The following is a 22,930-nucleotide window of genomic DNA, read 5'->3' as shown; positions in this document are numbered from 1 at the left end:
CACTTAGTGCCACTATCATTTGTTTTTCAACAGGACAATAACCCAACACACCTCCAGGCTGTGTAACAGCTATTTGGCCAAGAAGGAGAGTGATGGAGTGCTGCATCAAATGACCTGGCCTCCACAATCACCCGAGCTCAACCCTATTGAGATCATTTGGGATGATTTGGACCGCAGAGTGAAGGAAAAGCAGCCAACAACTCCTTCAAGACTGTTGGAAAAGCATTCCAGGTGAAGCTGGTTGAGACTGAAATTTACATAAGTATTCAGACACTTTTCTCAGTACTTTGTTGAAGGACCTTTGGCTGCAATTACAGCCGTGAGTCTTCTTGGGTATTACGCTACAAGCTTGGCACAACTGTGTTTGGGGAGTTCCTCCCATTCCTCTCTGCAGATCCTCTCATGCTCTGTCAGGCTGCACAGCTATTTACAGGTCTCTACAGAGACGCTTGATCGGGTTCGTCCGGACTCTGACTGGGCCACTCAAGAACATTCAGAGACTTTCCCAAAGCCACTCCTGCATTGTCTTGGCTGTGTGCTTGATCATTGTCCTGTTGGAAGGTGAACCTTCGCCCCAGTCTGAGGTCCTGAGTGTTTTCATCAAGGATCTCTCTCTACTTTGCTCCGTTCATCTTTCCCTCGATCCTGACTAGTCTCCTGGTCCCGGCCACTGAAAAGAAAATCCACAAGTCATGATGCTAACACCACCACCATGCTTCACCATAGGGATGGTATTGGTTAGGTGATGAGCGGTACCTGGTTTACTCCAGATGTGACGCTGGGCATTCAGGCCAAAGAGTTCAATCTTGGTTTCATCAGAGAATGTTGTTTTTCATGGTCAGAGTCCTTTAGGTGCTTTTTGGCAAATTCCAAGTGGGCTGTCATGTGCATTTTTACTGAGGAGTGGCTTCCGTCTGGCCACTCTACCGCAAAGGCCTGATTGGTGGAGACCTTCAGAGATGGTTGTCCTTCTGGAAGGTTCTCCCATCTCCACAAAGGAACTCTGGAGCTCTGTCAAGAGTGACCATCGGGTTCTTTGTTACCTGCCTTATCAAGGCCCTTCTCCCCTGATAGTTCAGTACGGCCGGATGACCAGCTCCAGGAAGAGTCTTGGTGGTTCCAAACTTCTTACATTTAAGAATGATTGAGGCCACTGTGTTCTTGGGGACCTTCAATGCTGCAGAAATGTTTTGGTACCCTTCCCCAGATCTGTGCCTCGACACAATCCTGTCTCAGCGCTCTATGGAAAATTCCTTCGTTTTCATGGCTGGGTTTTTGCTCTGACCATGCACTGTCAACTGTGGGACCTTATATAGACAGGTGTATGCCTTTCCAAATCCTGTCCAATCAATTGAATTTACCACAGGTGGACGCCAATGAAGTTGTGAAACATTTCAAACAGGATGCACCTGAGCTCAATGTCGAGTCTCATATCAAAGGGTCTGAATATTTATGTAAATAAGATATTCAAAAAATTTTTTTTTATAAATTTGCAACATTTATTAAAACTGTTTTCGCTTTTTCATTATGCGGTATTGTGTGTAGATTGATGAGGAAAACAATTAATGAATACATTTTAGAATATGGCTCTAACGTAACAAAATGCGGAAAAAGTGAAGAGGTCTGAATACTTTCCGAATGTACTGTATAGCCCCTCGAGTCAGTTAATAGAATGCATAGAACTAGAAATGCTAACCCAACAAGGAACTTGTTCTATGGTTGAACGTGCTCCATGGTTACCAACGCAATGACGCTTTTCCGTATCCAAGACATCTCCAGCGCTGAAGAGGCGAGCTAGCTGATATAATATTTTCAGATATCACCGTCAATAAACATAGGCAGTTAAAAGCGTTGTGTAACTATTCGTTTGTCTAGTCAGTTAACATAACAATTAGCAGTAAAAGATTCGGGTGTTTGGCGTTAACAATGGTGAGTACATTAGCAAGCTAAGCTACTTTAGCCCAGCGAACGTTAGCTAGCTAGCTTATGTATCTAGCAACATGATATGGCCAGCTTGCTGGTGTGGATTTAGCAAGGGATCAAATCAAATTGTAATTCGGCGCATGTGACGAATACAACGGGTGTAATGTTAGACTTAACCGTGAAATTATTGCTTACGAGCCCTTCCCAACGATGTAGAGTTTAAAAAATATTAATTCAAAGAAGAATAGTAGCTAACACAAGAGGAATACAATACCCAAGAATTGAGCTATATAGTTACCACGAGTACCAAATCAATGTGTATGCGGTATTTGAGATAGATATATACATGAGTCATGTCATGATGGCAGGGTAAAGTGACTAACGACGTTAAACGTTAGGCATACAGTAGACATAACTCGAGTAAAATAAAGAACAGAGTAGCAGCATTATGCTTTGTGACGTCTAGTGCGCGAACAATCTCTAATCGATGCGGTCGTCTGCACGGATATTTTCCTTGCTGACGTTAGTTTAGTCAGTGAGTAGCGAAATTGTAAACATTTGCTAGCTAGACCTCCAGAATGTACTATGGCGTTTCCATGACGACGCAGCGCTGCATGCTAATTAGCTAGAGTTTCCACTAATTGCCACAGTCAAAATGGACTATATCGTAAAAATTCAGGAAAACTAAAATGAGCTATTTGGTCTTAATGTAAGGTTAGGCATAAGGTTAGCAGTGTGGTTAAGAATGGGGTTAGGATTAAAATCCCATTTGAAGTAGAGAAATTGTTCGATATTGTGCTTGAAACAGTAATTTAACCTGCTTGCTAAACAACTAACTATAATTAATGAAGAGGGCCACAACCACAGATCCGTCTTCTAGTTTATGTTACTTAGCTGGAAGTTGACATCCATCCCTGCCCCTCTTTCTATCTCCTTGAAGGCTGAGTTTGGTTTCAATGAGCACCATCAGAATGAGGCCATCAACTACATGCGCTTTGCACGCTCCAAGAGGATCATCAGACTCAAGACCATTGACTCCTGCTTCGAGGACCTTAAAGACAGCAGGTGTTGTATCACACAATTTTAGTTTTTTTTAATCACAGCTAGCCAACAATGTTTGTTAGAGGAATGCAAGTCTGTCTTTTTAGGACAGCTTTGAAGGGTATTTGTGTGTATCTCCAAAGAAGAAGTTCCCCCACAGGGAGAAAGAGTTATTCTATTTATATTCTATTATAGGCTAGTGGAGGAGACATTCACAGTGGACGAGGTGCGGGACATGCTGGACGGGCTGCAGCTGGTTGTGCGAGGGGAGGTGGAGACAGAGCTCATCAACACGGCCCACACCAACGTGCTGCTGCTTCGGCAGCTCTTCTCCCAGGCTGAAAAGTTCTACCTCCGTCTGCAGACTGACATATCGGAGCTGGAGAACAGGTGGGCTGTGGGGAGGGGTGGGATGGGATGACTCGGAAGTGGACTGTGGGGATGAGGGGTGGCTTCAAGGACAGGCTGAAGCCCATTTTGCGGCTCAGTTGGTAGAGCGTGGCGCTTGCAACACCAGGGTTATGGGTTCGATTCCCACGGGGGACCAGTACAAAAATGTATGCACTCCTAACTGTAAGTTGCTCTGGATAAGAGCATCTGCTTAGTAACTAAAATGTAAAAGAGTAGGTAGTACTGAGAATTAGGGAGTGTATGTGAAGGTATATTTCAGTTTAACATAGGAAACTAGCTGGTGGCTCAATGAATCTCAATAGCGCACTTCCTAAATCTAAACTCAGACTTAAGGCTATTGAAGCAATTACGCAATGGGTTTATAGCAGATAGCGGTTTGTCTCACTTCACTACACTTTTCCCCCAACAATACAATGAAGTGCGTGGGTGAGGTCTCTCACACTCACTGCTTCACTCTGAGGATGGATCTGAACTTGTTACTGGGGCACAGGAACATGCCACTTTGAAATGTATAACATGGCTCTGTGATGTGGAGTACATTTCCATGCCGAGGGACTGTGTTAATGGGTCTTTTAGAGAGGGAGGGGAAAGCCATTTCTTTTACAGTCCCAACTTTTTGATGTTGAAAAACTGACAGTCCATCAGCAATGTAGAATGGAGACAGTGAATACATGGCAAATTGTATTAGAGAGACCATTTTCGTACTTTACGAACCAAACTTTGATTTGCCTCCAAGGATATTGTGAGATTGGTACTTGAGTGTGAGGGAATGAGAGATATTGGCTTAATTTAAAAAAAATCTCACAATTTGGGTCTTTGTTTGTATTTGCCAGGGTAGCCTAGTGGTTAGAGTGTTGGACTAGTAACCGAAACTCACTTTATGGTATCAAACATTGTCATTACTCTGGTTCGTTTATAAGCTATAAATGTGCCTAAAAGTATAAAATGTTCTAATTTTTTGTACTCTTTTTCTCATCCCCTTTGCTCTTTTTCATTTTCTACAGAGAGTTGTTAGAGCAAGTGGCTGAATTTGAGAATACTGAGTTTAAAAACCCAAATAAGGTGAGTGCCCAACCACTTTGAACTATTTCCCCTTTATAAAAAAGAAGTGTGCATATATTACATGTTTAGGGTTAGGGCTGAAATGTTGCACTTTCATAAAATACACAGCACTTGAATCGTATCACAATTGGAAATGGCAGACCTTTTTAAGTGAATGTTTTAAGTCCATGTTATCAAGGTAATGGACAGCTGACAACATATATTGATGCCATTTATTGATGGGAGAGTATGTGCTCACTTACATGCCTTACTTCCTTACCCAGACTAACCAAGAAATTAGCAAGCCCAAGTTAGCACCGCTGAATGAAGGTGGGGTATCTGAACTTCTCAACAAGGTAAGGTACTCAAACCTCATCTGGTAGTACAGATGTATTTTGTAATAGCACCAGCTCAGCAGCTATATCAAAAGCCATCTCATCAACTGTTTCTTCACATTGGTTTTTCATCAGGAGATATCAAGGCTACAAGAGGAAAATAATAAGCTCAAAGGCAGGCTCCGGACTTTGGAAACCCAGGTACCTCACACATCTGAATCCATAAAGTGTATTTCTGATTGACATGTTCTTACTTAGTTATGACATTGCTTATCAATGGTGTGGTACTGTAGATTTGGGCATAATTTTGTCAAGTTCTGTACCTGATCACTTCCATGATCATGATTAGTTTATAATGGCACGACAATATTCACCTGAATGACTCCTGATTTCCTAGTAACCACAGAACAATCATGAGCTGCTGGTCTGCTAGAGTGGAATGGATAGCCGACCAACTGCCTGGTTGGTTATTTGGGTAGCTATTTCCTTGGAGAGGGGTTTGGAAGGGGCTCCTTTTCATTTTGAAGTGCATTTTGAAGTCGTCATTAATGTACATAAGTAATAAAAAAAATAATAATATGCATAGTCTGGAATCTGTGTGTGTAAACTGCGTATTGAGGATTAACATATTCAGGATTTCCATTAAAATGTTGGCAGTGCCATACTCCTAAAATAAACAAATGAAAGACACTGTACTGTAGCAAGCTAGCTATCTGGCTAGAATAGCCTGCTATGTTACTATGTTTTTTTAGTACTCTAGCTATTGCCATTCCAGCTGACAATCAGAGCTTGCATTTCAGAGCAGAGCGTCCAGAGTGAATTTACGAACACACCCTTTAATGCACTCTACTTATTGTAACTTTTGACATCATTGTAATTGTGCTCATGTTTCCACCTGACCTACACCTGACCTTGCTAATTGAATGATCGTATCACTTATATGTTGGTATCACTTATATGCAGTATACTGATTGTTTTCCAGGCCATGGGTGCGTTGGATGAGAAGACCAGGGCGGAGAGAGCTCTCAAAGACTTGCAGAAGGTCAAGGGGGAACAGCAAGTACTGTAGCACTATAAGGGCCATGGGTTCAAGGTTTTGGGTTAACAATATAACAAACAAATCTGGTTCAAAAGACCATAGAATGACAACTGCACTTAACTTTTCAGTAGTATTTCCTGTTTACTTTCTGATTTTTGTGCATTGTATAATTTTTTTATTTTTAGTGAAGTTGTCCACATGCTGGACTTGTGTTTATGATGTGTTGAAACTTTTGTCCTGCTTTTTTTCTGAACAATTACTATTATTTAATTTGCTTTCATGGAAATCAACTGGTATGTATCAATCTGACCCTATGCTTTGTGTGTTGAATATATGTCAATCTGAGTGTGCATCTCAAATGGCACCCGATTCCCATAGAGCTCTGGTCAAAAGTACTGCACTGTATAGGGAAAAGGGGGCCATTTTGGAACGCACAAATAAGTTCACCCACTGACATGCTGTGTGTTTCTCCCCAAGATGGCCACCCGTTCTCAGGAGATCACTAGTCTGGAGGACACGGTGGCAGCACTGCAGGAAGACTACCAGAAGTCCCTGAGTGTCAACGCTGCCTCCCAAAGAGACCTGCAGGACAGCCTGGTGTCTGCCAAACATGACCTGCTCAGGGTACAGGAACAACTGTCCCTGGCAGAGAAGGTACGTGCTTGGCCCGTACCCTATACTGGTACCTACCTGATGCGTTTCACATAAATCCTACATTGATTTCAACCAATGGACAATTGTGTGAACTTCAGTCTCAAAATACAGTGTTTCCGGAAAGTATTCAGACCCCTTGACTTTTTCCACATTTTATTACGTTACAGCCTTATTCTCAAATTGATTAAGTATTTATTTTCCTCATCAATTTACAAACACTACCCCATAATGACAAAGTGAAAACAGGTTTTTAGAAATGTTTGCAAATTTTTATTTTTTTATTTTATTTACATAAGTATTCGGACCCTTTGCTATGAGACTCGAAATTGAGCTCAGGTGCACTGTTTCCATTGAAAGCCACACACCTGTCTATATAAAGTCCCACAGATGGCAGTACATCTTAGAGCAAAAACCAAGCCATGAGGTCAATGGAATTGTCCGTAGAACTCCCAAGACAGGATTGTGTCGAGGCACAGATCTGGAGAAAGGTACCAAAACATTTCTGCGGCATTGAAGGTCCCCAAAAATACAGTGGCCTCCATCATTCTTAAATGGAGAACCGCCAAGATTCTTCCTAGTGCTGGCTGCACGGCCAAACTTAGTAATCGGGGGAGAAGGGCCTTGGTCAGGGAGGTGACCAAGAACCCGATGGTCACTCTGACAGAGCTCCAGAGTTCCTCTGTGCAGATTGGAGTACCTTCCAGAAGGACAACCCTTTCTGCAGCACTCCAGCAATCAGGTCTTTGTGGTGGAATGGCCAAATGGAATCCACTCTTCAGCGACAGGGACTGGGAGACTAGTCAGGATCGAGGGAAAGATGAACGGAGCAAAGTACAGAGAGAGATCCTTGATGAAAACCTGCTCCAGAGCGCTGAGGACCTCAGACTGGGGCGATGGTTCACCTTCCAACAGGACAACGACCCTAAGCAGACAGCTAAAACAACACAGGAGTGGCTTCGAGACAAGTCTATGAATGTCATTGAGTGGGCCAGCCAGAGCCCAGACTTGAACCAGATCGAACATCTCTGGAGAGACCTGAAAATACCTGTGCAGTGACGCTCTCCATCCAACCTGACAGATCTTGAGAAGATCTGCAGAGAAGAATGGGAGAAACTTTCCAAATCACTGTAATCACTGCCAAAGGTGCTGCAAACAAAGTACAGATTAAGGGGTCTGAATTCTTATGAAAATGTTTTTATTTTTAATACATTTGCAATCATTTCTAAAAACCTGTTTTTCGCTTTGTCATTATGGGGTATTGTGTGTAAATTAGTGAGGAGGAAAATCAATTTCATCCATTTTAGAATAAGGATGTAACCTAACAAAAAGTTAAAGGGTCTGAATACTTTCCGAATGCACTGCATCTGAAGTTATCATTTGAGCTATGGACCCAATTGTATATCTGCCATTTCGAGGTTATCATACAATCGAGTTTTGTGTGTGTAGGAGCTGGACCGGAAGTTCCAACAGACTTCTGCCTACCGCAACATGAAGGAGATCCTCACCAAGAAAAATGAGCAGATCAAGGACATCAGGAAACGGCTTTCAAAGTGAGTCGGTTGATTATTATACAAATTTGTTATGTATGACTGGTTGATTGTGATTCAACTCCTGAAAGATGATTATGTTTGCAGTTCCTGTCTAACAACCTTCTCTGCTAAATTCAATTCTAGATACGAGTCTGATGAATGAACCCTTTGCATCACACAACAAGACACAAAATGGAGGTTAAAATACACGACAAGAGGGTAGAAATGGCCCAAAACCTGGGACTGTCACTCTGGAGAAGGTTTTTGCCCATTTACCATTTATTCTACCCCACTGCAGGAGCAGGTGCTTTGAACAAAAAATTGAATTGAGAATATCACCTGTAGTTCAGAACCTTTCAGAAGAATCGTATCATCTCGCTGATCCAGCAGCTTTTGTAGTCATTGGCTTTAGGAGATGATTGCGGGTATTAAGGGTTGGGGGCTAATCGACAGAGCCTCCTATGGTCAGTCTCACTGGGAGAAGAACGTTGAATGTCTCTGTCCCTCTGCTACTCCGTGCTGTCCCATATGTAGGAGCTGGAGCTTTGTGTGTTTAGTAGTAGGTTTTCCTCATTGCACTATGCAAGTACTTTCACGTCCTTGACTTGCTGTCTAAAACGGAGGCCTTCTGAATAGGAGATATATGCTTGAAGCTCTGGTGCTGTCTATATCTGATGGTGATGGGTACATTTTCCCATGACACCAATATAAATTATTGGCTCTTCTCAAGACTGTATAATCTTTTTCACCTATTTCTATGTAGCTGGGGTATCATGCAACATCTGTTTATATGTATTCAGCTGGTGAAATTGAGCTCCAAGTTTTAATGATAGTGAATAGTCATGGCTAATGGTACATATTATGAATCGCAGCATAACATTCCAAAATATCTTGAGGGGAAGGTTTTGAGGGAAACGTTTACGTATGATTTGACATGTTTTCTTATTTTTCTTACAATTTTTATCCTGTTTTAGCATGTAAAAATTATTGGAACGATCAGAGGTTGGACCGAAGCAAATGTACAAGTACTTCCCTACACATATAGAATATTTTTATGGGAACAGTGAAATTTTTTGTCCTTAACCCTGATAATAGCCTGGTATCAAGGCATATATTGTATTCCGTCTGGGACCAGGCCAGAGGCATATGTGTGTAATATGACAAAAATTCTATGTTGTTGTCTTTGACGTAATGCTCTTGTAGAGTATGATACACGACCACCTATGTCATATTAGACGTGTATGTGTGATATGTTTGAATTGTTGTGGGGTAATAAAAGCTGTTACCAAAATGTCAGCTTCTTTCACATTTGTTCAAAGTACACCCTGGGACAGAATATAAAAGATGTGGGCCTGCAAGCAGCTATCAGTGTATCACACTACAATGAATGGGATGGGCCTGGATATGGGTGGTGGCAGTGCTGCCTTCTCTATGGGTCGCAGCAGGGGGCTGGGAGCGTGTGCAGCTGTAGCATCTGCTTCTGCAGGGCCCATGCTGGCTCGGGTCTGCTCATGGGCTGCAGAGAAACACACCCTCTAAGCTTAACAAGCGCTTCTCAGGCTACATGGCGTAGATATGACCAACGAGCCCAACCGGAGCCACCACGGCTGAGTACGAGACACAGCTGATGGAGTACCGCGGTACACACGGTTAAACTGAAGATCGGGCTGGACGGCATCCGGGGAACCCATGAGATGAAGGCCATGGTAAGAGTCTAACTGCATGTCATCGATCTGAGAGAAGTGCATGTGTACTTCCCAAATGGTACCCTATTCCCTATATAGTACCCTACTTTTGATCAGGGCCCATAGGGGCCTGGTCGAAAGTAGTGAACTATAAAGGGAATAGGGTGTCGTTTTTTTTTTACAATCTAGCTATCCCTTGTCTGCTAAACCAATTTTGAGAAGATGTTTGATTACCTGTCAACTTTTGGTCATGCAGGTATGAATTTGAACAAGGCTGGAAGCATGAAGAGGGTTACTGCAGAATCTATGCTTATAAATATCAGATTTTGTTAAAGATCTCATTCAGCCGTCTTTATCTCGATATCAAATTATTACTTGATACCTTTACTTTTCAATTAAAATGGTCAAAAATAGCTTCTTAGCTAAGAGCAATTTCTCATCAATAATTTTGCTAGGACTGTCTGGGAGTGATCTGAGTGGGGAGGGGGAACATTTAAAATGAGCTGTTATTGGCAGAGAGGTTTGGAACTCCCTTTCTTATTGGTCTAATTTACCTCATGGTGATGTCACCAGGCAGGCCAAAACTCCATAAAAAAAATATATATAACAGGTAAAAACGTTTACTGCATTGGCCCTGAATTTCCTGTTCAATTGGACAACAATACCCAATGCACTATAACTATCCATCCTGTAGGGTGTTGACATAAGTGGAGGTTGGTGGGAAGCGCTATAGGAGGACTGGTTTATTGTATTGTCTGGAATGGCGTAAATGGAACGGTATCATACACATCGAAGATATGGAAACCACATGTTTGACTCCGTTCCAAGTATAACATTCCAGCCATTACAAGGACCCCCATCCTCCTATAGCTCCCCCCACCAGCCTCCACTGGTTGACGTGGCCCACGAGATGCCAAACACTCAAGCCTTAAAGGACAACTGCACTTCCTGATTTGGCCTTGTTTTTAGATGCGGTTCATTAAGAAATGTTAGCGGCTATGATTGATTTCAAACGTGAGTTGGTTTCGGGTGTGGTTTGATGTGGGTGTCTCGTGTATGTGTTGGCAGGTGGGATATATTAGCCAAATTATTTTGTCAATTAGCTTCACGCCTCATATCCACCAGAGGCATCCGGTGAACGCAGAGTCAATGGAGCAACTATGTTGGGGAATGCCGCACTAGGCAGCGATGCGTTCTGTGTGCACCATATGTTCAACTCGTTCGTTGCTTTAACGTGCGGTGGTACACATGGAAGTACCCACACATTCCAACTAGCCAGCTTTTATCTAGTTGAAAAGTGAAACATGTAAGTACGGAAAAGACATCCAGCAAAAATAATATGCATCGGATGGACAGCAGGCGTCAGCTGGCTGGATGGTACCAAATAATAGCCAATCAGAGTTGAGTTTTTAAAAAGTGTCAAAGAAGCCAGTTTTTGGATTTGGCTTCACACCAATCACATCAAAAGCAACATGTCGTTGACATAACTGAAATTGTTGCATCTAGTTGTGTCGTCCTCTGATGGCTGGCTAGCTAGCTAAAATGGGCCCTTTCTTAAATGATCCATGGATGGAGATAGGGATTTGGACTTGTGGTTTTACTTAATTCTCCATACTGGCCAATGATTATAACGGTGATTCTGATCCAACCATAAATTTATATATTTTGCCTCCTGAGAGGATGGAAGTTCAATATGTAGCTAGAAGCGTGTCCTGTACCGAAGTCCCGAGTCATAGACTGTTTGTCAACATGAAAAAGAGGAGGATGGCATTGGCATTTCTCTACAAGTAGGGTGAGTCAACATGTTTTTTTTCTACACACACACACACACACAGAGAGAGAAATCAGAACAATGGACAGGCACATCATATTTAGCTTACGTTTACTGGACTAAATCGTTTTTGGTATCTTTTAGTTGTCACTGTATTCGACACAGGGGATTTGATCATGTTGAAGTTGAAATGGTGCTGGAATAGTGGCGGCAGCTCCTGTTTTTCTTTGTGACTTGCGGTAACTCTCCATGGTTCTAAATCAATAGTTGTTTAGTAGTCCGAAAATGTCGGAAATATTAACTTGCTTGACCATGCTGTATGTCATGTAACTGTTTGTTTCATGCAATATGCTTTGTGGACTTCACCGGACAGATGTTGCTCTCTGGTTTTGTGATGAAACAAATGTGTGGTTGAATTTATTCTGGCACTGTGTCTACTTACTGTCTCGGTGTTGGCTATATATATCACGGTGGCAATACATATGAACCGAACTGGGCAATTATCACAACACGAGTTATAGTATGGCTTTTTGTTTCTGGCTTGGCTTCCAGTGACTTTACCCATGTACCACTACTGCTGGGGGGGTGGTTTTACAGGAGCTGTTCAGGCAAACTCGGGATCTCGTCCACTGACGCGTACATCCCTTCTGCCCTCAAAAAGATAACCTGCTACAAAATCAAGGCAGAGCTCAATCAAACTGGAAAAGACATACAATAATTATATTAATGTTATTATTGTAATCCCATTCAGATTTATGAATGATATTTGGTACCATATAGTGACTTTCAAAGCCACTGGAATTGTTTTCTGTGAAATACACACTCTGTCCACTGGGGGTCAGTAGATATGGCTACACCATATAGTTCTGGGCCCAAAGCCACAAAGCATCTCAGAGTAGGAGTGCTGATATAGGATCTGTCCATGTAATCTTTATCATTCTATTCTAAATGCTAAAACAGATCATAGCTCAGTACTACGACTCTGAGATGCTTTGTAGATACGGGTGCTGGATACACATTTAGCACCTTGTGCGGATGAGAATTCCAAGTCAAACTATCTCGACAGGAAGATGAGACATTTTTGAGGAGCAGAGCATTATTCAGCCTTTGAAATCTGAGTAATGAAATTACTATTGCATGATTACCAAATTTTGAAAAGCAGACCAGGATGACTAGTTACTGAATGAGGATGAAGTGCACTTTCTTTTTATAGAAAATAAATACAAATCAGGGATTCTTGGAAGACTGGACAATCTCCCTTTTCCAAATATTAACGACATTTGGAATATACACAGAGTATACCAAACATTAAGAACACCTGCTCTCTACATGACAGACCAGGTGAAAGCTATGATCCCTTATTGATGTCACTTGTTAAATCCACTTTAATCAAATCAAATTGTATTTCACATGCGGCGAGTACAACAGGTGTAGGTAGACCTACTTACTTACAAGCCCTTAAACAACAATGCAGTTTTGAGAGAAATACAAAAAATATATATTTATTTTAAGCCTTGAAACAATTGAGAGATGGATTGTGTATGTGTGCCATTCAGATGGTGAATGGGCATGACAAAATATTTGTGCCTTCGAACAGGGTATGGTAGTGCTGGTTTGTGTCAAACTGCAACGCTGCTGGGTTCCTGTGGAATGCTTTCGACACCTTGTAGTTTCCAGAGTAAGTTTCCAATTTGGCATGTTTTTCTAGATTCAGAACATAAAACAACATTTAGAAAGCAAACATCCCTTGGATCTAACACAGAAAATATGTCAATATGTTGCAGAACAGTGATTTACATTTTTTTTTTTTTTCAGAATATGGACAAAAAGATGAAGGGGGTTAGCCATCAGTGACAGTTGACAAGCCATTGAAGGAGTTAACAGCAAATACTAAAAACATACATACTTTTGCCTCTAAAAATACAAGTTCAATACAAACTTTTTGTAAAATATAGAACATTATTATTTTGAAAATCCCAAATAAAAATAGAACCATTCTAGCAGTTCTTTCAGCACGTAACACAAAAATCTGACAGTTGATGTTTTCCGGAGTTGACAAAAATGTAACTTGTCTTTTTCATTCAAGTGATATGCAAATTAACAATTTGTTTTTCCTCAGTTGCTTTGACTCTAAAATTGGATAAAAATAAACGTTAACCAAATTAATCAATTAACCAAAACGAATATCCTATCAGGCAGATGGAGTTGACAGTTTATGGTTGTGACAAAGGTGATTTCAATATTGTTTGTTTAAATCTATCAAAAGTAGAGAACTTTACAGACCCTGAGTGGTCTTGTTGCACTACATGTAATGAGGACATGAAGAAGGGTTCCTTATGGTGTAATCAAACCATGTACGAAAGTCAGACAGTGATTCTATGACAGTTTCGGGATGCAGCTGGCAAGCTGATGAGTATCAATGTGTGAACTAAATCCGTGCTAGCAGTCACACAGGAAGTGGTTGCTATTATGTGTCAGCGTGCCAAACTCCCCTGCCGCTGAGGGCACAAACAGCAGCTTTCTAGAAACACCCGGGCAACTGTCTGTTTATACACACATCACAGAGATTCACAGCAGCTTCCTGGCCAATTTAAAGACCGGGGACTAAGGGGGTTTACCAAGGGACTTTTCTCAATTCTAACTCAAAATCAGTGTCAGCTGTACATTGTTTTTCTTCAGAAATTTGAAGTGAGGTCCTGTTTATGGGAAATAGGGTGCATTGACTGGCTCATTGAATTTGAAAGACTTTTGGTCACATGGTCATGGTGATTTATGTTGTGTTTCCCAGTTAATTAAACATACTCTATGTTCTAACATGAGCTAGCGAGTTAACAGAATTATGGTTTTGACCTTCCCCATACTGGACTCCTGCCAAAACCACTTCCTCCCCTCTGTAGAACATGTCCCTGGACAACCTGGTCTCAGAGAGTTTTGTATTATTCTGTACATAAATCTGAGAAAATCCATTTAGTAGGATATAAGTTTTTCTTATGGTACAGTATGTATTCATTTGTGGATGTCTATCACCCATTTTGTATGATATGTGACAAATAACCATTTTTATTTATGTTACAAAATGTTACACATTTTCTAAAAGTAAAATATTTTACTCGTTTTCATAGCATTAAATATTACGAATTCTAGCTTGGTGGCTAATGTTAGGCTAGGATTAAGGTATTAGGGTTAGGGGAAGGGTTAGCTAAAGGGGTTAGGGCTTAAATTAATAAAACAATGGACAAGGGGACACATGAACGCAGCATCAGAGCTCTTATTCAATTCCATTCATTCTTTATTCGATTCATACTTCATTGCCAATCGACAAAGGTTGATAGGGAAATGGATAGGAACTTGCGTCATTCACCAGTGACAGTGAGGCAATAACCAGTTGGCTGTTGGCTGTCCTTCCAGTTTCCCCATAGAGTTCTTTGGTTTCTCCACTCTCTCCATGTCCAGCTCAACTAGGCCCCCGCCTCCTACGTTGGGAGCCCCGCCAACCCTGTGGCTCTCTGGCAGAGCTCGCGGCAGGGATGAAGAAACAGGAGAAAATAAACATGTAGTTTGAGATTAAATTGTCACTTCTGAGTTATCAGCAAATGTCTTGCATCATTCAATATAATTGACAAATTAAATAGTTACCTGTTCCTTTAAAACCACCCTTAGGTTAAAAACATTTATTTTAGAATATATCTTTCAGGTATCTGCAAAGACCATGTCTTTCACAGAGACTTCCTATACTTACACAGGTGAGAGAACATTTTGGAAACCACCAGGACAACAGGCATCTATAGTCTCTTACAGGGTTGGACTGGGACCAGAAATCAGCCTGGGTATTTCTAACACACCAGCCTATTATATAGACCTCTACACCGGCCCATTGTTTTCCTCAAGGCCCACATTATTGGCCAAATAATGATAATTATGTGCAAAACAAATAACTTTAGACAGGACCAATGGGCTAAAGATTGTCCAGCCATCTGGCATTTGCCCAAATTGTCCAATGGCCAGTCTGAGGATATGAGTAATTTAATTACTAGGTAATTTACAGATGTCACACCAGCAAAACCACACAACCACTGTTTTTATCAATATCAATATCTATGCATAACTGTGCCGTGTCATTCTTCTTAGGAAGAGTACCACTCAATTTGCCAAATAAATCTTTGATTTAAGAGCTGATTCTCTGTGCAGTGACAGAGGTGGTGATGAGAGTGACACCAAAGAGGAAGTCATCACTGGTGAGTTCCTGTAACCAATTTCATTTGACCAGACAGAGCCAATGTGTTGGTAGACGAATGATCCAGTACCATGTGGTTTAGGGTTATTGTCTGTTGTCATGAATCACTATGAAGGTGAATCAGTTTCAAGCACTCCGATTGTCAGGGTTTCACATAGTATCACCATCAACCACATATTGTTATGTACGTAGGCCTATTACTAATCAGCAATTCTAATGAATAAGGCTTGATGTCATCTCACAAGGGGTTGCTGGGACTCACAATGCTTTCTTTCTACAGAAGCCCACTCTGAGACCACCACTAACACATCTGATGCGGAGTCTGAGTCCTAGAGTTCAGAGTTCAGACCTAAGCAGCACAGCATGGTGACCCTATATAACCAATACACTCTCCTTCATCATGTAAGGATTTCATTGTGGCCGTTATTGTGTTCTGGTGAATAGCAAGATGTCTGTTAGAATGTCCATAATGCACACAGAATGTAGATATAGTGTTTCCTTCTGTGTGATTTGAATAGTTTATGCAAGAAGCCCAATATCATTTGGTGACTGGCTTTGTCATATTTAAGTATCAGTGTGTGGATGGGTGCATGTGTTTTCAAGCATTATTCGAGTTTAACAGACAGGTCTGTCCTGAGGTTGCACAGGTGTTCGCAGGTTACAGCTCCAGTAACACTGCTTTGCCGTGTGTTAGTTGGAACTGATGTCACCACCAACACCTCTCTTGTCTGTCACTTTATTCAAGAGTTTGTTTTCATAGGCACCCTGAAGCATCCTTAGCCCAGCTTACGGCCATGGCTGTTTCACTTTGCCTCTTTGTGGTCCAATCTGAGAAACGCAACCTGAAAGAGGAGATTGGTAGCTACTCTCAACCGCCAGCATCTCACCCCTGGGTCCTATGAGAAACCTGAGACAGAAACTGCTACATCAAGTTGGGTAGTGAAACTTTTATGACGATTCCACACTTGTCTGCACTATGCTCTGTTGTACTCAGTGCCCAGATCTGTGTTGAAACACAGGAGGTTACAAAATACTCTTCCTTACACCTACTCACAGGAAACAAACAGACATGAATGAACTTCCCTCTCCCTTTATGTTTCTATCATAACAGTCACTTTGGCTTTGGAAACTCAAAAGATGATAACATATATTGATTTATTTTCACCAAAGAAAACAAGTAATAGACAGCAATACAGATAAAAACAATGCAATCAAAAAGCAATATGCAGGTGTGGTTGGAAGCCTGAAATGAAAACCACACATGGCAAACACACATGGTATCAACAATATCAAGTTGTCAAACTATTGATTGTTGCTGTAACCTGGAACACAGCCTGATTAAAAAAACATAATCTTTAAATTAATTAGATCAAAACTATCTCTACTGCCTCTTCTTTTTGATGTGTCCATAAACAAGTCCTAGAATACCAGGAACCTTTGATGCAGTGTTTTTGCGGTATACTGTACATGGGATTTACCGTGCCCACATTGCAAACCAGTATTTTGTCCTTTTGTTTAAATTCCCCCTTGCCTTTCACATCTGCTCATAGTAGCTGCACTTCCTTTTCTATGGCGTCTGCTTCTTTCTCGCAATTGTTAACAAGGGTGGATATGCTAAGATGTAGTTCAATCGAGGACAGACTAACTGAATGAGTAACAGAGCCAGTGTAATATGAACATTTTATTAAAATAGTTTTGGGAATAGCCTCGTCTCCGAGGATTAATCCTCGGAGCCAGATGATAGGATGGCAGGTAGCCAGCCCTATGGGGGGCAACTGGCATTGAGACCCCAATGAGGTGGAGGGGTGGGGAGGTGGATGAGTGTCAAACTGTGAGAGAACATGGGTAAGTTGACATATAAATACATCTCAAGATTTCTGCCCTATGGTTGAGAGAGGGGGAGGTGATCATAGGTAAAACCGCAAGCATGAGGAATGTACATAATTGTGCTATGCTCATAGGCTATAAGGTCAATAGGTGAATGACATTCCGCATGTGGCAAATAGAAAAGAAGGCGAGATATGATGCCATGATGATAATGTTTGTAAACACTAACATATACAGGTAACTGCCAAAATAATGGAAATGCTTGAATAAATTAGTGATACAAAGTACAGTGGCAAGAAAACGTATGTGAAACCTTTGGAATTACCTGGATTTCTGTATAAATAGGTCATCAAATTTGATCTGATCTTTATTTAAGTCACAACAATAGACTGTCTCCTCCCCTTCATCTACACTGATTGTACATACTGGGCGGTGTCAGAGGAAGGCCTGAAAAATTGTCAAAGATTCCCGTCACCCTAGTCATAGACTGTTCTCTCTGCTACTGCACGGCAAGCGGTACCGGAGCGCCAAGTCTAGGTCCAAATGGATCCTTAACAGCTTCTACCCCCAAACCATAAGATTGCTGAACAATTAGTCAAATGGCTACCCGGACTCTTTCCATTGACACTCCTCTCTGTTAATTATCTGTGCAGAGTCACTTTACCCCTACCTTCATGTACAAATTACCTCGACTAACCTGTATCCCCACACATTGACTCGGTACTGTGTTATGGAAAGGGTTTTTAGAGGGATGAGGCAGAATGGTTACAGCTGCATAAGACTGGTGATGTGAGATCCAATGCAGAGCAGATATGCCTAATAAAGCCTGTATTTAATTATATGAGTAACTTTATGTGAGGTGTCTCATAGAACAAATGCAAGTAATCTCTGGCTGACATGTTTTATAGAGTATGCCACAGGTTCCCCAAAAAGAGAGACAAGTTTCTCAATTGAATGCATACAAAGCTGATTAGAATTATACACTGGTATTCTGTATGTTAGAAAAAACAGAAACTACTGGCGTAGGCAAAGCAATCTATCGACATGTGACATTGTGGTTAAGACGACAAATCCTAAAAGCTGGTGACGATGAGACGGGTAGCAGTATTCATCAAGGGCTAGAGGCGTCTACTCAGAGAAAGAGACACAGCATTGAAGTCTCATCACTGACTGGGTAAGTGCATGTAACATTGTCTTTGTCATCTTGCTAGTGAGTTTTGTTTCAAATGTAGAGATTTTCTTTCATAATAGTGGATAGTATTATTTTAACATTTTTGTTAGGTTGAAATTGTTTCAATTGTGGATCAAAGGTGATATACACTTAATTTATGTAGTAATCACTTTTTTCCCACATTAATTTTTTTAAACATTTGACTTCTTCTGACAGGTAAAATGGAGTGGCCGTTGTTCACTGCACTCCCAACTGATGAAACTGTAAGTATTATTTAAATCTAAATGCTTGTATTGACAATTACAAAACAATTCCATAAAATGAATTAGAGAGCAGCATCAAACATCAGAGAAGGAATTCAATCCAAACATGTTGATTGTAACCTAAACTATCTACTGTTTGTCTTTTGAACTCACATACACAGACCACAAGATTTCACATCAACATTAATGTGGCCGGTGAGAGAAACTCTTGTTAGTATTTTCAACTTCATTTTTAGTACCCAAAGTACCCAAGATTCAGATCAGATTTTAGATCAGTTTTCTGGAAGGTTGCTTATCGTGTTTGCAACAGTGTTTTTGTGGTCTGTTTTCGTGAGAGTGTATGACTGTGGACAAGTATGTGATCTGTCTGTGTGTATGTTATTACAGTACACACATAGTGTACGTAGAGGCTTTTAGTTATTTTTCCATGAAACATAAACATTCATTTAATTATATTTTTCAATATTCAGTTGATCAGATTCAGTGATAATTTTCAAGAAAAAGATCAATGAAGCTTGGAGTTTGTGAATTTAATGCTTGCTTGCCTTTAAGCTAGGCAAATGTTTCCAATAAACACACACACACAAACTTCGCCACAGTAAAGGCTAAAACATCAGTCTAAAAATGTCCATGGTGTGCATGCTGTCACCTCTTCCCCCAATTTAATCGCCGTCCTACATCTGTGTGTGTTGGTGTCGACAATGAGTGCTGTGTCGTTGACGTGCATCATGAACCCGAGCCACTCTGTAGCCCCTGTGGAACGTTATCCCGCCACCTCTCATCCCCTCCATCTCTCAGCGCCTTCATCTCATACAGGAGGAAGTGGTGTAGTGGTAAGGTTTCTCCTGTAGAGACAGGGAGACACATCACCTGCATCTGAGAGCAGCCAGAGTAGCATCTGGTTTAGATAGAATGACACTACCACCAGATCTTGGTGTCACCCTGCTGTGCTCCACTGAATCCACAACGTTATGAAACCCTGTAGTGTAGGCAGATGGTTTGGGGGAAGAGACAGGCAGTCAACCAAGTGATGAAAATAATAGTTAAATTAAAAGTATGCCAAATTGAAATCTGTCTTTTAAACCGTTATCAAAGACACTGACAAAATAAATGATTAGGGACACCTGTTACACAAATTCAGAGTAAAAGTCTCCCATTAAAGAATGCTTGTTTGTGTTACAGCTTTCTGGAGATTACACAGACGACTATGGGACCTTCACTGAGACCCCAGGGGGGCTATGTGACAAGAGCTGGGTGAGGGAGTTTCGGGGTCTCTACGAACCCCCGCTGTTCTGGCTCATCTTCATCTTGGGCGCTGTGGGCAACCTGATGGTGGTCTTCATTTTTACCACGGTGCGCCACCGCCTCAAGACCATGACGGACGTCTACCTACTCAACCTGGCCGTGGCCGACCTTCTCTTCCTGGGCACGCTGCCTTTCTGGGCCGCCGACACCACCAAGGGCTGGATATTCGGCCTGAGCCTCTGTAAGCTCCTCTCAGCCATCTATAAGATCAACTTCTTCAGCAGCATGTTGCTGCTCACATGTATCAGCGTGGACCGCTATGTGGCTATCGTCCAGGTTACCAAGGCCCACAACCAGAAGAACAAGAGGCTGTCTGTCAGCAAGCTGACCTGCCTAGCTGTCTGGATCATCTCAGGCCTCCTGGCCCTGCCTGAGTTAATCTTCGCCCAAGTCAAGCCTGACCATAGGGGCAATTCCTTCTGTGTCTTGGTCTACCCAAACAACCTCTTCAATCGCACCAAGATCCTGGTGCTCGTTCTGCAGATCTGTGTGGGTTTTTGCCTGCCGCTGCTAGTCATGGTGCTGTGCTACTCTGTCATCGTCCGTACCCTGCTGCAGGCCAAGAGCTTCGAGAAGCACAAGGCACTCAGGGTCATCTTCGCTGTGGTGGCTGTGTTTGTCCTCTCCCAGCTGCCGTACAATGGGCTACTGGTGGTCGACGCCACGCAGGCCGCCGACACCACCATCACGGACTGTGCTGTATTGGAACTTTTCGATGTCGCTGGTCAAATTGCCAAGAGTCTGGCGTACACCCACGCCTGCATTAACCCCTTTCTGTACGTGTTCATTGGCGTTCGCTTCCAGAAGGATCTGCTGAAGCTGTGCACCTGCGGCCTGAGCCAAGGAGGTGTCAGTAAGCTGCAGGCCGTCCCCAACCGCCCTTCTGTCATGTCTGACACTGAGACTACCTGTGCCCTCGCCTTGTAATCGTGCCCACTGAAGCCACACACACATTCAACATCACCTCAGATCACATAATTTCATTGGTAAACACCTCATTCCACACCTTTCTTCTTCTATGATATCATATGCTGCTTGGTGGGACACTCCCACCTGTTGCATCCTGAGTACATTGGTATTTTACCAGTATAGAAATGTAATTAATTTACCCTGTGCTGACAATCAAGAAACATGCAATACATGAAAAGCATACCATTCTCTAAGACATTGTATTAAAGTGTAAATTATTGTATATATACTGAACAAAAAATAAACGCAACATTCAACATCATCAACGATTTTGCTGAGTCAGTCAGGAAATCAGTTGAAATAAATTCATTGGGCCCTAATCTATGGATTTCACATCCTCCTATGTAGCAGTGGCCCTGGTCTTACCATGACTGTTTTAATATGATCTCTATTTGTGGACTTAGTGCTGGTCTAGAGTGTAAAATCCTCATTTTGTGTGTGTTTTTATAATTGTTTAACAAATTTGAATAACATTTACAAAACCCAATTTCTCTCAGAACAGAATGCCTCATCCCTGGCTTTATCATCACAACTTTTTTTTTTCAGAGTACAATGAGGTCACTTGAGTAAGTGTGAGGCACTCACTATCTAACCTTTTTAAGGTAGCAAGACTAGAATAACAGCAATTAACAAAGTCTTTAATGGAGCAATGCAATGCTTTGAGCCACAAGAGCAGAATTCACTTAAGGTCATCTACTTTGTGAGAAAGTAGCATGCTGTGTGGCTTGTTGCATTCACAACACTTTCACTATGACTGCAGCCTAAGACTGTTCTTAGGTGGCTCTTCAAACATCATTGACTATATGCTGAGTTTCCACCAACAAAAGCAGTTGTACTCTATGTTGATTTGGGAATGACTTGAAAGTGTCCCCTTTAAGACTGGTATGTGAGAAGTTTGCACTCAATGCACTCATTCACCTCTCAACACCATTGACTCTGCACCTTTGGTTCAGACAGGGTGAAAGTAGCATGCCGTGAAATTTGACAATTGAGAATTTGATCATGATCCCACTGAAATACAAAAAGAAGCCTTGTCTGCTGTTTTGTTGCGGTCTGATTACCTAAATTCAGGTTGTAGGCAGGTGAAGTGTAGTGTGAAATCGAATTGCAATTTTAGTATCATTTACACATTACACTAGCTTCGGATTTGAATCACCGTTGGTAGCATCAAAACACTTGTCTTTGAAGATGTCACCAGCCTACATTACATCAGTACATACCGTTGAAGTTGGAAGTTTACATGCACTTAGGTTGGAGTCATTAAAACAATTTTTTTAACCACTCCACAAATTTCTTGTTAACAAGCTATAGTTTTGGAAAGTCAGTTAGGACATCTACTTTGTGCATGACACAAGTAATTTTTACAACAGTTGTTTAAAGAGATTAATTCACTGTATCACAATTTCCAGTGGGTCAGAAGTTTACATACACTAAGTTGATTGCCTTTAAACTTTAAAATTCCAGAAAATGATGTCATGGCTTTAGAAGCTTCTGATAAGCTAATTGACATAATTTGAGTCAATTGGTATTGTACCTGTGGATGTATTTCAAGGCCTACCTTCAAACTCAGTGCTGCTTTGCTTGACATCATGGGAAAATCAAAAGAAATCAGCCAAGACCTCAGATTTTTTTTTGTAGACATCCACAAGTCTGGTTCATCCTTGGGAGAAATTTCCAAATTCCTGAAGGTACCACATTCATCTGTACAAACAATAATACACAAGTATAAACC

The 22,930-nt window shown here is 41.5% G+C and overlaps 2 protein-coding genes across 6 annotated transcripts; both read left to right on the top strand.

The window, feature by feature from the left end:
- The first annotated feature begins 1,727 nt into the window (after positions 1-1,727).
- lztfl1 (leucine zipper transcription factor-like 1) lies at positions 1,728-9,264 on the top strand. 3 transcript variants are annotated; one of them, XM_064948891.1, is made up of 10 exons: positions 1,728-1,929; positions 2,864-2,988; positions 3,160-3,354; positions 4,380-4,437; positions 4,701-4,772; positions 4,887-4,952; positions 5,734-5,793; positions 6,268-6,444; positions 7,891-7,994; positions 8,118-9,264. In XM_064948891.1, exons 1-10 carry the CDS (start codon positions 1,927-1,929, stop codon positions 8,134-8,136), a joined length of 879 nt encoding a protein of 292 aa, XP_064804963.1. In that variant the 5' UTR covers positions 1,728-1,926; the 3' UTR covers positions 8,137-9,264. The 3 variants fall into 3 exon arrangements, with proteins under 3 accessions (XP_064804963.1, XP_064804965.1, XP_064804962.1); XM_064948893.1 differs by having other exon boundaries at positions 5,734-5,811; positions 6,286-6,444; XM_064948890.1 differs by having other exon boundaries at positions 5,734-5,811.
- A 9,340-nt stretch (positions 9,265-18,604) lies between these two features.
- LOC135523143 (C-C chemokine receptor type 9-like) lies at positions 18,605-21,453 on the top strand. 3 transcript variants are annotated; one of them, XM_064949869.1, is made up of 4 exons: positions 18,628-18,664; positions 18,878-18,924; positions 19,086-19,119; positions 20,107-21,453. In XM_064949869.1, exons 2-4 carry the CDS (start codon positions 18,917-18,919, stop codon positions 21,154-21,156), a joined length of 1,092 nt encoding a protein of 363 aa, XP_064805941.1. In that variant the 5' UTR covers positions 18,628-18,664; positions 18,878-18,916; the 3' UTR covers positions 21,157-21,453. The 3 variants fall into 3 exon arrangements, with proteins under 3 accessions (XP_064805940.1, XP_064805941.1, XP_064805939.1); XM_064949867.1 differs by having other exon boundaries at positions 19,086-19,134; XM_064949868.1 differs by lacking the exon at positions 19,086-19,119 and having other exon boundaries at positions 18,605-18,664.
- The last annotated feature ends 1,477 nt before the right edge of the window (positions 21,454-22,930 follow it).

This window comes from Oncorhynchus masou, chromosome 30 (assembly GCF_036934945.1).
Source record: "Oncorhynchus masou masou isolate Uvic2021 chromosome 30, UVic_Omas_1.1, whole genome shotgun sequence".
NCBI classification, from domain to species: Eukaryota; Metazoa; Chordata; class Actinopteri; order Salmoniformes; family Salmonidae; genus Oncorhynchus; species Oncorhynchus masou.
The sequence above is the reverse complement of the archived record's forward strand: the minus strand, read 5'-3'. Positions and strand labels throughout refer to the sequence as shown.

What these genes read in the sequence shown, in the direction of transcription:
- lztfl1 (XM_064948890.1), top strand. An exon ending in ATATCGGAGCTGGAGAACAG is followed by an intron (nt 3,355 to 4,379) that starts GTGGGCTGTGGG and finishes CATTTTCTACAG; the next exon opens with AGAGTTGTTAGAGCAAGTGG. An exon ending in AACTGTCCCTGGCAGAGAAG is followed by an intron (nt 6,445 to 7,890) that starts GTACGTGCTTGG and finishes TTGTGTGTGTAG; the next exon opens with GAGCTGGACCGGAAGTTCCA.
- LOC135523143 (XM_064949867.1), top strand. An exon ending in GGCCGGTGAGAGAAACTCTT is followed by an intron (nt 19,135 to 20,106) that starts GTTAGTATTTTC and finishes TTTGTGTTACAG; the next exon opens with CTTTCTGGAGATTACACAGA.